At 40.4% G+C, this 13,250-nt stretch overlaps 1 protein-coding gene across 2 annotated transcripts; it reads left to right on the plus strand.

Annotated features, from left to right (window-relative positions):
* Positions 1-5,388: 5,388 nt before the first annotated feature.
* Positions 5,389-11,461, plus strand: LOC131956188 (uncharacterized). Of its 2 annotated transcripts, none has more exons than XR_009388939.1 (3): positions 5,389-5,548; positions 6,395-6,500; positions 8,046-8,110. XR_009388939.1 is itself a non-coding variant. In XM_059320608.1 (3 exons), the coding sequence occupies exon 3, from the start codon at positions 10,429-10,431 to the stop codon at positions 11,038-11,040; it is 612 nt and encodes a 203-aa protein (XP_059176591.1). In that variant the 5' UTR covers positions 5,389-5,548; positions 6,395-6,500; positions 10,109-10,428; the 3' UTR covers positions 11,041-11,461. The 2 variants fall into 2 exon arrangements, 1 of the variants encoding a protein (XP_059176591.1); XM_059320608.1 differs by lacking the exon at positions 8,046-8,110 and adding an exon at positions 10,109-11,461.
* The last annotated feature ends 1,789 nt before the right edge of the window (positions 11,462-13,250 follow it).

The raw sequence follows: 13,250 nt of genomic DNA on the forward strand, positions 1-13,250 counted from the left end.
GTCAAGTCTCCACACATTATGTGCAGTCACATTTTGACTGTTCTCGCCACCATCCAGTTTCTTCCGAGTCTACCGATCTCGAGGGATCGAGAAAAGTTGACTTTTCATCTTTTATTGCCGAAGCCATCATTAGCAAACCAGGTGATCCGTTGTCTCAGAAGAATATCACCGTTCTAAGAGACACAGGAGCGTCACAATCACTCCTTTTGAAAAGTTCAATGGACATTACACCAGAGACGAACACCGGAAAGATTTCCATTATCCAGGGAGTGGGGACAAAATCTACTGTCGTCCCTCTACACAAGTTTGCCCTGAAACATCATCTCGTCGAAGGTGAGGTCATTTTAGGTGTGATAGATAGTATTCCTGTCCCAGGAGTACACCTACTTCTAGGGAATGACCTTGCGGGAAGCAAAGTATACCCCTGTACGGTTTCAGACCCTTTGTCAACAGTTCCAGATGATGATAATGAACTGTATCCTGCATGTGCGGTGACAAGAAGCCAGACCAAACAATTGGCTGACACAACGTCTGAACCACATCTACCATCATCGTCAAGAAATTCGACTCCCAAACTGGAGTCTATGCTTCCAGAAAACACAAGCCTGGGCTTACCCCTGAGAATATCTCAGGAAGACATCATTAAAGCTCAACAAGCCGACGCGGAACTCCAAGCAACGGTCGAAAAATCTCTATCATCTGACGATGGAGAATATTTCTCCGAGAACGGCCTCTTCTTTCGTCGCGCTATACCGGTGAATGCCTCACCAGCCGAACCATGGTTGGGTAAAAACCAGCTGTGGGTCCCTCCACCTTATCGGCAGGAAATACTTAAGCTGGCACATGACCATCCAATGTCAGCGCACCCAGGAGTCACTAAAACGACGGCGAAGATCAAAGAACTGTTCTTTTGGCCCAAAATGAGAAAAGATGTGTCGCGTTACTGTAGAAGTTGCACGAACTGTCAGTTGGCCGGAAAGCCAAACCAGACAATTCCTAAGGCCCCTTTGAGTCCGATTCCTGTATTAGAAGAACCCTTTTCTAAAATCGTCATGGACTGTGTAGGTCCCTTGCCTAAAACCAAGGCGGGCAACGAGTATCTACTTACCTTTATGTGTTCAAGTACCCGTTTTCCCGAGGCGATTCCCTTACGGAACATTAAGGCAAAGACTGTAGTCAGAGCCATGACCCGGTTCTTCACTACCTTTGGATTACCTAGGATCGTGCAAACAGATCAAGGCAGCAACTTCACCAGTCACCATTTTCAGGAAGCGCTAGCCAAGCTAGGCGTTACCCACATCACCAGCTCAGCCTACCACCCTCAGTCTCAAGGCGTACTTGAGAGGTTCCACCAAACCCTCAAAACCATGCTAAGGACATTCGCTAATAGTAACACCCAATGGGATGAGTCTGTTCCTTGGATTATTTTCGCCGCGAGGGACTGTGTCCAGGACTCTTTAGGCTACTCGCCTTTTCAACTTGTGTTTGGACATTCTGTCCGTGGCCCCCTGAAGCTGATACACGAACGTTGGACAGGTACCAGTGATCATCCAGTGGAAAACTTCGACGATTTTCACGTTCGACTGAAAGCCGTGTGCGAAATGGCTCACAAGAACTTAAGAAAGGCCCAAGTTAGAATGAAAGGACTGTATGATAAGAGTTCTTGTAAACGAACATTCAATCCAGGCGACAAAGTTCTTGTGCTAGTGCCTAATCTGAACAATGCGTTATCCTTGAGATATTGTGGACCCTTTACTGTGCATTCAAAATTAAGTGATTTGAACTATGTTGTCAATACGCCCGACAGAAGAAAGAAACAGACAGTGTATCATGTCAACTCACTGAAAAAGTATTATGATAATTGTAACAATTTTCAATCCACAGCTAAAACTACTTTACCTGTATGTTCAAATGTTTCTGATGATGTGATACATGATAAATTGAAACCCCCAAAATTGGTAAATTCTTCCTTTTTAGATAATTTGAATGTCCACCTTATGCATTTGTCCACAGAGGAAAGCCATAGATTGTCTCAGTTATTTGAGACATTTCCCTCTATTTTTGGGGATGTCCCCAAAGAAGCGAAGGTTCCACCTCATGATGTAGACGTTGGTGACGCAAAACCCATTAAACAACACCCCTATAGAGTTAACCCGGAAAAAGCTGCTTTGATAAAAGATGAAATTGATTATATGCTCAAGAATGATATCATTGAGCCCAGTTTCAGCAACTGGAGTTCCCCAAGTCTCCTAGTCCCGAAAGACGGTGGATCTTTCAGGTTTGTGACCGACTTTAGGAAGGTGAATGCGCTCACCAAAGCTGATTCCTATCCCTTACCTCGGATAGAGGACGTTATTGATAAAGTTGGTCAGGCTAAGATAATTTCCAAAATTGATTTACTTTCAGGATACTGGCAAATCCCCTTATCTGACCGTGCAAAAGAAATATCTGCTTTTGTAACCCCTAATGGTTTTTATAGATACAAACGTATGCCCTTTGGTATGCGAAATGCTGGTCAAACTTTCCAGAGGGTCATCAACTCTGTCATTGCTGACATAGACCAATGTGAGGCCTACATAGATGATATAGTTGTATTTTCTAATACTTTTGAAGAACATATTGTTCAATTGACTAACCTTTTTAGAAAATTGTCTGAAGTTAATTTTACTGTAAACTTACATAAAAGTGATTTCTGTAAAGCTTCAATTACCTATTTGGGTTATCAAGTGGGAACGAACCAAGTTCGGCCCATTGAAGCTAAAGTAGATGCTATTGTAAGGTTACCACCTCTCAAAAATTGTAAAGAGATCAGAAAGTTCCTTGGGATGGCTGGTTACTATAGACGGTTCTGTCAAAACTTTTCAGCTATTGCTGAACCTCTTACTGCATTATTGAAAAAGGGTGTTGAATTTGAATGGTCCAATAAATGTCAAGAAGCTTTTTTAACCATTAAGTCATTTTTATCAAATGCTCCTGTTATGGCTGCGCCAGATTTCAGCAAGCCCTTTAAACTTGCCATTGATGCTAGCAACTTAGCCATTGGCTCAGTCCTATTTCAAGAAGACAACATGGGAATTGACCATCCCATTGCCTTTTTTCCAGGAAGTTAAATGAAAACCAAAAGAATTATTCTACTATTGAAAAAGAAGCTTTAGCTTTAGTTTTGTCATTACAACATTTTGAAGTCTATGTCTCTTCTTCAACCAATCCAGTCAGAGTGTTTTCTGACCATGATCCCCTGAAATTTACCTCTAAGTTAGGACAGACAAATCAAAGAATATTGAGATGGTGCTTATATTTCCAAAATTTTAATCTGGAAATTTCACACATTAAGGGTAGTGATAATGTTGTGGCTGATTGTTTGTCAAGGATGTAAAATCTTGTTACACACATTGATCATGTGACATGCTTTGTGGTTCATTAGGACCATAAACAGGTTTTGTTTGAGTGTCACTCATATGAAAATGAGTGGTGTGAGTTTTGAATTTTTTTCAAAATTCCAATCCTGTTGAATATTTTGTTTATTTTCAGGTGAACCTTAATTAAAGGTGGTTTTTGATTAAATGTAATCTTTTATAATAATATGTCTCATATGACTCAATTGATATTGTAGCTAGTCATTGAAATAAAGGTCTTACCCTGGCGGGTTTACCACTTTTAATATTCTCATGGAAAAATTGTAATACCCTTTTTTGAGGGATTTTGATGTATAATTACTTTTTGAAGGGTTACTCCCCTTTCACCAATTGTAAAAGTTGGAGTTACTTCCCTTTTATGTTCAGGGATATTTTCATCTGGTGTTATGATTTTTATTGCCTACATTTGTAAAACATTTTTGTTATTTCATTGCCAGATTGGTTCCTTATGTATGTTTTTGTGGAACCTATCTGTCACTTCCAAAAAGGGAGGGGATGTGACCTACTTAGGTCGAGTCATTTTTATTTTGACATTGTATAATTCCTTATATGGAATGATGGTGTAACACCTGGGGTTTTTCCACTGACTTTTTAAGGTGTTTGAGACATAGAAATTTTCCATTAAAATCTGATTGAATGATTCTGATCAGATGATTATCCCAACCAATGGCGACATGAGTTGAGGATAACCTCCCCTGTCACAGAAGTCTTTAATTGCTCTGCACACTCGCAACACGAGGCAGTTTATCTTGACCTGGCAGTCTACGAGGCCGTTTTACCTTAGTCAGGCAGCCGTCCATATTGTCCGGCTATAGACTCTGACCATTTGAACGTGAGAGTACTTAAGACCTGTGTGTGCCTTGCTTTCTTCAGTTGATTTAATCTTCTAGTTTAATATTACTTGTCGCTAAGTAATTCTTGAAGCTACAGCAGTGTTGTGTGGCCTGTAGCTGTTCTTTAGACAGTGTAGAAATCTGTGATAGTGTTTTTTCCTACATTGTGTAAGTTGGGTTTTTGATATTTTATACATTAAATATTTTATCTAGTTCATCTTTGTGTTTTGCCACATCTGAGTTCGCTGATTAAATGGTCGTATGTAGATTGGATGAGTGTTAATTACAATAGTATCACTAGCTCCCCTAGACATTAATTTCGAGCCCTAGTGGTCGTTGTGTTAAGTGTTCATCCACTTAGGCCGTAGGGCATTTGCATATGACCCCGAAAAAAGAATCCGGGGACGTTCTCCTTCTATTTGGCTGATAGAAAGGTTAACGTTACAGGAGTAATTGACATAGATTAATTAAAGAATGTGTTATTGACGATGGGATTTAGGGATGATGAGGAATTGACAGATGGTAGTGGATCAGGCCTTAATGAAAGAGGTTGATTGTCTGGGAGGGGGGGGGGTCTAAACCAATGTGAGACGTAGGTGTATATTTGACAGGTAGCATTTGAACAGGGTTAAATGAAGGGGATAATTTACGGGGAAGGGGTGTTAATGTTCTAAGCCTCATCTAGACGTAGATGTATATTTGACAGTTAGTATTTGAACAGGGTGTAATGAAGGGGGATAATTGACGGGGGGGGGGTAGTAATGTTCTAAGCCTGATCTAGACGTAGATGTACATTTGACAGGTAGTATTTAAAAGAGGGTGTAATGAAGGGGGATAATTGACGGGGGCAGGGGTGGTAATTTTCTAAGCCTGATCTAGACGTAGGTACAGATTTGACAGGTAGAATTCGAACAGGGTGTAATGAAGGGGGATAATTAACGGTGGAGGGGTGTTGATATTATAATGTTCTAAGCCTGATCTAGACGTAGGTACATATTTACAGACGAATCACATCAGAAGCTGTCCAGATGGAGTTCTGGCAACCTCCAGAAGGTGAAGAGGTCAAGGACCCTTTGCTGACCCCACAGCAACAGACCCAGGTTATGAATGTAGACCAGTTGTGGACAGAACGTGTGGAGGTGGGCGTGTCCGCTAGGGGCGTACCTGATCACGTGACCGTGATGAAAATGGCGGGTCCTCTCATTGAATCACACAAGGTCAACCATGTGGAAAGTAGGAAGACGGAAAGCAGATTGAAGAAGTGGATTTTGATTCTCATTTTATATTTGAATGTGATCGGTAAGTTTAGTTTGCTAGGGGATTGGGGGTTTAACTTTTATGGCAAAATTATGCTAGAAATTGAGTGGTTAAGGAATATAAACTTATTTTTATTTTGAAATTATTATTTAATAATCCCATAATAATGCATAGATAGAAAGGGTGGTTAAGAAATGTTATGTTCCTTAAAGTTTGTAATAGACAAATTAATTTTTTTTTAAAATAAGTAAAGAAACGCTAACTCACTTCATTTATTGTTGTAAGGTGAGTCAAGCAATGGTTCTTAACCTGAGTTCAATCGAACCCCAGGGTTTTGGCGTGTCGATCTCAGGGGTTCGTCGAGGTCAAGACACACACCAGAGGCGTAGCGACGGGGAGGGGGGTACATATGTCCCCGGGCGCCGACCCTAGGGGTGCCAAATTGAAAGTTTATCCTCGGGCGTCGGGAATGGTCGCTACGCCTCTGAACACACTGATTCGCACGATTCGCCATCGGATTTGTTTAGTGCTGACGATAGAACTTTTAAGAAACTTGTGGCGTTTGGTACCTTCAAGTAGGTTAAGGACCACTGCGTTAGAGTAAAATAAACCTTGTCAGAGATATATGCCACATACCGAGGGTATAGAGGACAAATACAGTATGTCCACTTTTAGGTCAAATCGATGTAAATTAATACAGTCAATAATACAAGCTACAAGAACACTCACGTGCAATGTCAGAAAAGTAGAATGCAAATATTTTATGAATGTTTAAACATAATATTTTGCTCCTTTTTATAAATGGAATGAGATTTATAAACTCATTTTTCTCGTGATTATGTTTTTTTGTCCTCTATACCCTCTCAATATAAAAACACGTTTCTTTAGAAGTCTGTGCATGTCAGCCATGTGAACGGACTGAGACTACCTTTCTGTGGGGATTCATCACATTCATAACTGACACCTGCAAACCTGGATACGGTGATCGGCGAGAGTAGGTTTTTAGCTGCCAAATGTAATGTTATGTAATATTTAACATTCATCCGTCTGTTCATGTGTTAATCCGACCGTCAGTCCGACCACCAATCAGTTAATCAGTCTATCCATCAGTCCATCCGCCCATCTGTCTATCCGTCCATCCGCCCATCAGTCTATCCGTCTATCCGCCCATCTGTCTATCCATCAGTCTATCCCCCCATCAGTCTATCCGTCTATCCGCCCATCTGTCTATCCATTCACTCGTCTATCCGCCCATCAGTCTGTCCGTCTATCCGCCCATCTGTCTATCCATTCATCGTCTATCCGCCCATCAGTCTATCCGTCTATCCGCCCATCTGTCTTTCCATTTACTCGTCTATCCGCCCAACAGTCTATCCGTCTATCGGCCCATTTGTCTATCCATTCACTCGTCTATCCGCCCATCTGTCTATCCATTTACTCGTCTATCCGCCCATCAGTCTATCCGCCTATCATTCTATCCGCTCATCTGTCTATCCATTTACTCGTCTATCTGCCCATCAGTCTATCCGTCTATCCGCCCATCAGTCTATCTGTCTATCCGCCCATCTATCCGCCCATCTGTCTATCCATTTACTCGTCTATCCGCCCATCAGCCTATCCGTCTATCGGCCCATCAGTCTATCTGTCTATCCGCCCATCAGTCTATCCGTCTATCCGCCCATAAGTCTATCCTTCTATCCGCCCATCAGTCTATCTGTCTATCCGCCCATCAGTCTATCCGTCTATCCGCCCATAAGTCTATCCTTCTATCCGCCCATCAGTCCATCCGTGTATCAGTTCATTCGTCTATTCTTCTATCAATCTATTTGTCCATCCGTCTATCCGTCAATCCACCCTTCCGTCTATCCGCCCATTCCCCACCCATCAATCCACCCATCCATTCATCCATCAGTCTATCTGTCCGTACGTTCATCAGTCCGTCAATCTACCCTTCCATCAATTCCTAGGTTCATCCGTCCATCCACCAACCCATCCATCCACCAACCCATCCATCCACCAACCCATCCATGCACCAACCCATCCATTCACCAACCCATCCATCCACCAACCCATCCATCCACCAACCCATCCATCCACCAACCCATCCATCCACCAACCCATCCATTCACCAACCCATCCATCCACCAACCCATCCATGCACCAACCCATCCATCCACCAACCCATCCATGCACCAACCCATCCATCCACCAACCCATCCATCCACCAACCCATCCATCCACCAACCCATCCATCCACCAACCCATCCGTCCACCAACCCATCCGTCCATCCACCAACCCATCCGTCCACCAACCCATCCGCCCACCAACCCATCCGTCCACCAACCCATCCGCCCACCAACCCATCCGTCCATCCACCAACTCATCCGTCCATCCACCAACCCATCCATCCACCAACCCATCCATCCACCAACCCATCCATCCACCAACCCATCCATCCACCAACTCATCCATCCACCCATCCATACAACCATCAACTCAAGCTACATAAACTATACAGATTGTATGAATTTTCCATAGTGATAGCGGTTCAATTTTCAACAACTTCCTTCTATACATCATTATTGCCTTCTTAATTGGATTTGGTAAGCTTGTGTTCTGTACAGTTCATTTTCCTCTGTTGGATCAAATCTTTTTGTTATTATTCCATTTTTGATTAGATTTAGTAAGCTTGTGTTCTTTACAGTCCATTATCCCTGTTGGATCAAGCATTAGACTGGACTTAAGTACGGTGTAGCACCATAATGTACTGAACTAATCTGCACTACATCTGTGTGCTATTACAGTGTGCAGTGACACCTTGATGTGGTGAAATAATCTGAAGAAACTTCTTGTGCTAATCTAGAATTTAAACATTCTTAAAATATTTTTAAAAACTTAATTTATAATATTTCTTCATTCATCGTGTTAATTACGAAAATTGTATATTATTTTATACATAAATCATCGCCCTTGATACTATTATTACAATATTGATATTGTGATGTGACACACACGATTCCTGCTGGTTGAAAGGCTGGAGATTGCAGAGGCGTAGCGACGGGGAGCGGAGGGCAGGACGCCGACCCTATGGAACGCCAAAATTGGTTGTAAAAAAGCTCATATTAACTGCAGTTTTGAATTATAAATATACCAAAATATAAAGGGGGGGGCAAATTGAAAGTTCGTCCCCGGGTGCCGGGAGGGGTAGCTACGCCTCTGGGAGATTGTTAAATCTGTCAGTCGTGTCCGTGTGTAGGAGGGGACCAAACGGCCAGACAGTTAACATTTCACTTCTGCTTGGTTCCTCCCTCTTCCAACGCGAACAAATGAAAGACTGTTAATCATGTGTCCTATCTATATTATACGTACACAACTAAACATTAAACAATGCCCAATTGTATTATACCTACACAACTAAACATTAAACTATGCCCAATTGTATTATACCTACACAACTAAACATTAAACAATGCCCAATTGTATTATACCTACACAACTAAACATTAAACTATGCCCAATTGTATTATACCTACACAACTAAACATTAAACAATACCCACCTGTATTATACCTACACAACTAAACAAGTATACCTACTAAAATGAACATTAAACCATGCTCACAATAAAAAAACGTAGGTCCACCTTGTTATACTTAAACAACTAGACACTAAAATGTAGGTCCACCTTGTTATATTTAAACAACTAGACACTAAAACGTAGGTCCACCTTGTTATACTTAAACAACTAGACACTAAAACGTAGGTCCACCTTGTTATACTTAAACAACTAGACACTAAAACGTAGGTCCACCTTGTTATATTTAAACAACAAAACATTAAAACATAGGTCCACCTTGTTATACTTAAACAACTAGACAATAAAACGTAGGTCCACCTTGTTATACTTAAACAACTAGACATCAAAACGTAGGCCCACCTTGTTATACTTAAACAACTAGACATCAAAACGTAGGCCCACCTTGTTATACTTAAACAACTAGACATTAAAACGTAGGTCCACCTTGTTATACTAAAACAACTGGACATCAAAACGTAGGCCCGCCTTGTTATACTTAAACAACTAGACATTAAAACGTAGGTCCACCTTGTTATTCTTAAACAACTAGACATTAAAACGTAGGTCCACCTTGTTATACTTAAACAACTAGACATTAAAACGTAGGTCCACCTTGTTATACTTAAACAACTAGACATTAAAACGTAGGTCCACCTTGTTATTCTTAAACAACTAGACATTAAAACGTAGGTCCACCTTGTTATACTTAAACAACTAGACATTAAAACGTAGGTCCACCTTGTTATACTTAAACAACTAGACATTAAAACGTAGGTCCACCTTGTTATACTTAAACAACTAGACATTAAAACGTAGGTCCACCTTGTTATACTTAAACAACTAGACATTAAAACGTAGGTCCACCTTGTTATACTTAAACAACTAGTCACTAAAACGTAGGTCTACCTTGTTATATTTAAACAACTAGACATTAAAACATAGGTCCACCTTGTTATACTTCAACAACTAGACATTAAAACGTAGGTCCACCTTGTTATACTAAAACAACCTTTATATCTTTTAGCCCTCTCGAGAAGAATTCGAAGGTCGCCGGTACAGCTGTCGCAGCCTGTGTCTTCAGTAGATGACACCAACACAGACGCTGCAGGCGACACCTGCAAAGAGACAGCTGGTGACACCTGCATAGAGGGAACAGGTGGCACTTGCATAAAGGTAGCTAGGGACACATGTAAAGAGGCAGTAGGTGATCATTGCAAAGAGGAATCTAGTGACACTTGTGTAGAGGGAGGGGGTGACACCTGCAAAGAGACACCTGGTGACACCGCAAAGAGGGAACTGGTGACACACGTAAAGAGCCAGTTGGTGACACAAGCGCAAACTCTAATGGTGACACCTGTAAAGAGGGAACTGGTGACACTTGTAAAGAAGCAGTTGGTGACAAAAGCACAGACGCAAAAGGTGACACCTGTAAAGAGGGAATTGGTGACACCTATAAATAGACATCTGGTGACACTTGCAAAGAGGGAACTGGTGACACATGTAAAGAGGCAGTTGATGACACAAGCGCAGACGCTAAAGGTGACACCTGCAAAGAGGGAAGTGGTGACACCTTTAAAGAGACACCTGGTGACACTTGCAATTAGGGAACTGGTGACACATGTAAAGAGGCAGTTGGTGACAGACGCAGGCACCAAAGGTGACACCTGCAAAGAGGGAAGTGGTGACACCCATAAAGAGACATCTGGTGACACTGGCAAAGAGGGAACTGGTGACACATGTAAAGAGGCAGTTGATGACACAAGCGCAGACGCTAAAGGTGACACCTGCAAAGAGGGAAGTGGTAACACATATAAAGAGACACTTGGTGACATTTGCAAAGAGGGAACTGGTGACACATGTAAAGAGGCAGTTGGTGACACAATCGTAGACTCCAAAGGTGACACCTGCAAAGTGGGAAGTGGTGACACATATAAAGAGACACCTGGTGACACTTGACTTGCAAAGAGGGAACTGGTGACACATGTAAAGAGGCAGTCGGTGACATAGGCGCAGACGCTAAAGGTGACACCTGCAAAGAGGGAACTGGTGACACATATAAAGAGACACCTGGTGTCACCTGTAAAGAGGCAGTTGGTGACACAAGCACAAGCGCAAAAGGTAACACCTGCAACGTGGCAACCGGTTACACCTGTGTACATCCTATTTCAGCAAATCAAAGTTAAAAGAAATGCTTGTTGTCGCAACATCATAAAGCCTTTCTCCCAGTCTTTCTCTTAAAAAACTATTAGGTATTCGAACCTCCATAGACACTCTCTAATTTCTTTTATAGAACTGTTTTCACAATTTGTTTAGTAATTTGAAGTAATGAGGATGTCATTCATTTTATGTTTTACTAAAAAAAACCAAAACATTAGTTTAATTCATACATTTAGTTTTATATTCAAAAGTGTTAAATAAATAAACTGTAAAAAATAGTCGAAATTGTTTATTATTAATTTAAACAAGTCATTTAAAATATTAAAAAAATATTTTTTATAATGCTTACATGCATGTTTGGGCATCTTTCTTTTCAAAGAAAGATATCTAAAAATATGCATCAAGCGTTTGAGTAAGTCATAGTCACCAAACCATAGTGATCCTGTTCCACGTGTTTATTTAAATGGCATAGAAGACAAAACTATCTGTTGTATGCAGGCAAACTGAACCTCTGACAATAACACAATCGCTCTAATTGATTTATATCCAAATTCCGTTCTTTACATTATCACAAGGTATACCTATTACGATGTTGGTATTGCAAAATATAAAAAGTAATGCTACACATTTAAAATGAAACAAAAATAGATTAAGTTTAATTATAAATTTAGAAAAAAAACCATTGATTTGAAATGACACACATTTTAATTGTTTACTAATATTTAATATGTTTAATTTTCTTATTTTCGAGGATTTTTTTCAAATACTTTATTTATCTAAAAATAATGAAAATTCATATCAGATTTCAGATGTTTACAAGACGATTTCATAAAGCTTTTTTCTAGATAAAACGTATTTTGTGTTACTTTATATGCGAGTGAGATATTTAACCTAAACAGTCCTCCTAAAAACACATTCTAAAATTGTGTTAAATATTTTAAGCATCTAAAAAAATCAACGATCTTATACTTCTGACACGCTGCTTTTCTCAGTGAACCTAAATATTGGTAAATATTAAATGTGATTTTATAATTATCTATATTGCTGAACAAGTCAAATGTGTATTAAAGTGAATAAAATGTGTCCAAGCGATAATTAAAATTAATCCGTAAAATAAAGTTCCCTTATCAAACCTGACGGTCTATGGGGCAAGTGAAGTAGAGTTCACTTGTTTCTGTGACCTCGGCATATGAAGGGATAGTGTGGTCAGCACTATGCCCACTCGCCTTAACGTTCTCTAACGTGAGTTAGGTACCCATCAAAGTTGGGTGGACTCATGGACGGTCTACTTGAACCCGGATTCGAACTCGAGACTTACGGGTTAGCAGTCCAGCTCTCTACCGCTAGACCACTAATCTGTATTAAGCTTTCTTGAACATTTGTTTAAAGCAAAATTTATTCTAACATGGTTACATTGCTGTTTTGACTAAATAAAAACAACCATAAATAACAATAGGATTCTTCAATAAAAACAAAAAGAGAACCGAATTATATAACTCATTCTCTATCTCGTCGAAAGTAATTTCTGTCTCAAAAATCATTTATCGAACAGGTTGAATCAATAATGTAAGTCTTCTACAATAGTAGGGCTACTCTACACAAAATGTGACTGACAAAGTGATGTTAACTTATCGTCATCTTTTCGCGTTCGTGCCCAAGACAAATGGGGCAGATGGAGTAGAGGTCATCTGCTTCAGATGTCCTTGGCATATGAAGGGATAGTGTGGTCAACACTATGCCCAGTCGCCGATGTTTCCTTAACGTGAGTCAGGTACCCATCAGAGCTGGGTGGACTCAGGGACATTCTATTGACTTGAACACAGATTCGGGTTAGTAGTCTAGCACTCTACCCCTAGGCCACGCCGTCCCAAGATATATTAACATAATGAGACATTAAAAATTCTGTATAATTCGATTAGTAATGTAATAATATTTTTTATAAAATGTGTTTATAATAATGACCGTAAGCTTGACACGATTTTATTGAATGTAACCTCTGAATCTGCACA

This window comes from Physella acuta, unplaced genomic scaffold (assembly GCF_028476545.2).
Source record: "Physella acuta isolate Inbredline_101_S28 unplaced genomic scaffold, ASM2847654v3 ptg001132l, whole genome shotgun sequence".
NCBI lineage: Eukaryota > Metazoa > Mollusca > Gastropoda > Physidae > Physella > Physella acuta.

Coding starts and splice junctions, on each gene's coding strand:
- LOC131956188 (XM_059320608.1), top strand. CDS start 10,429: ATGGTGACACCTGTAAAGAGGGAACTGGTGACACTTGTAAAGAAGCAG.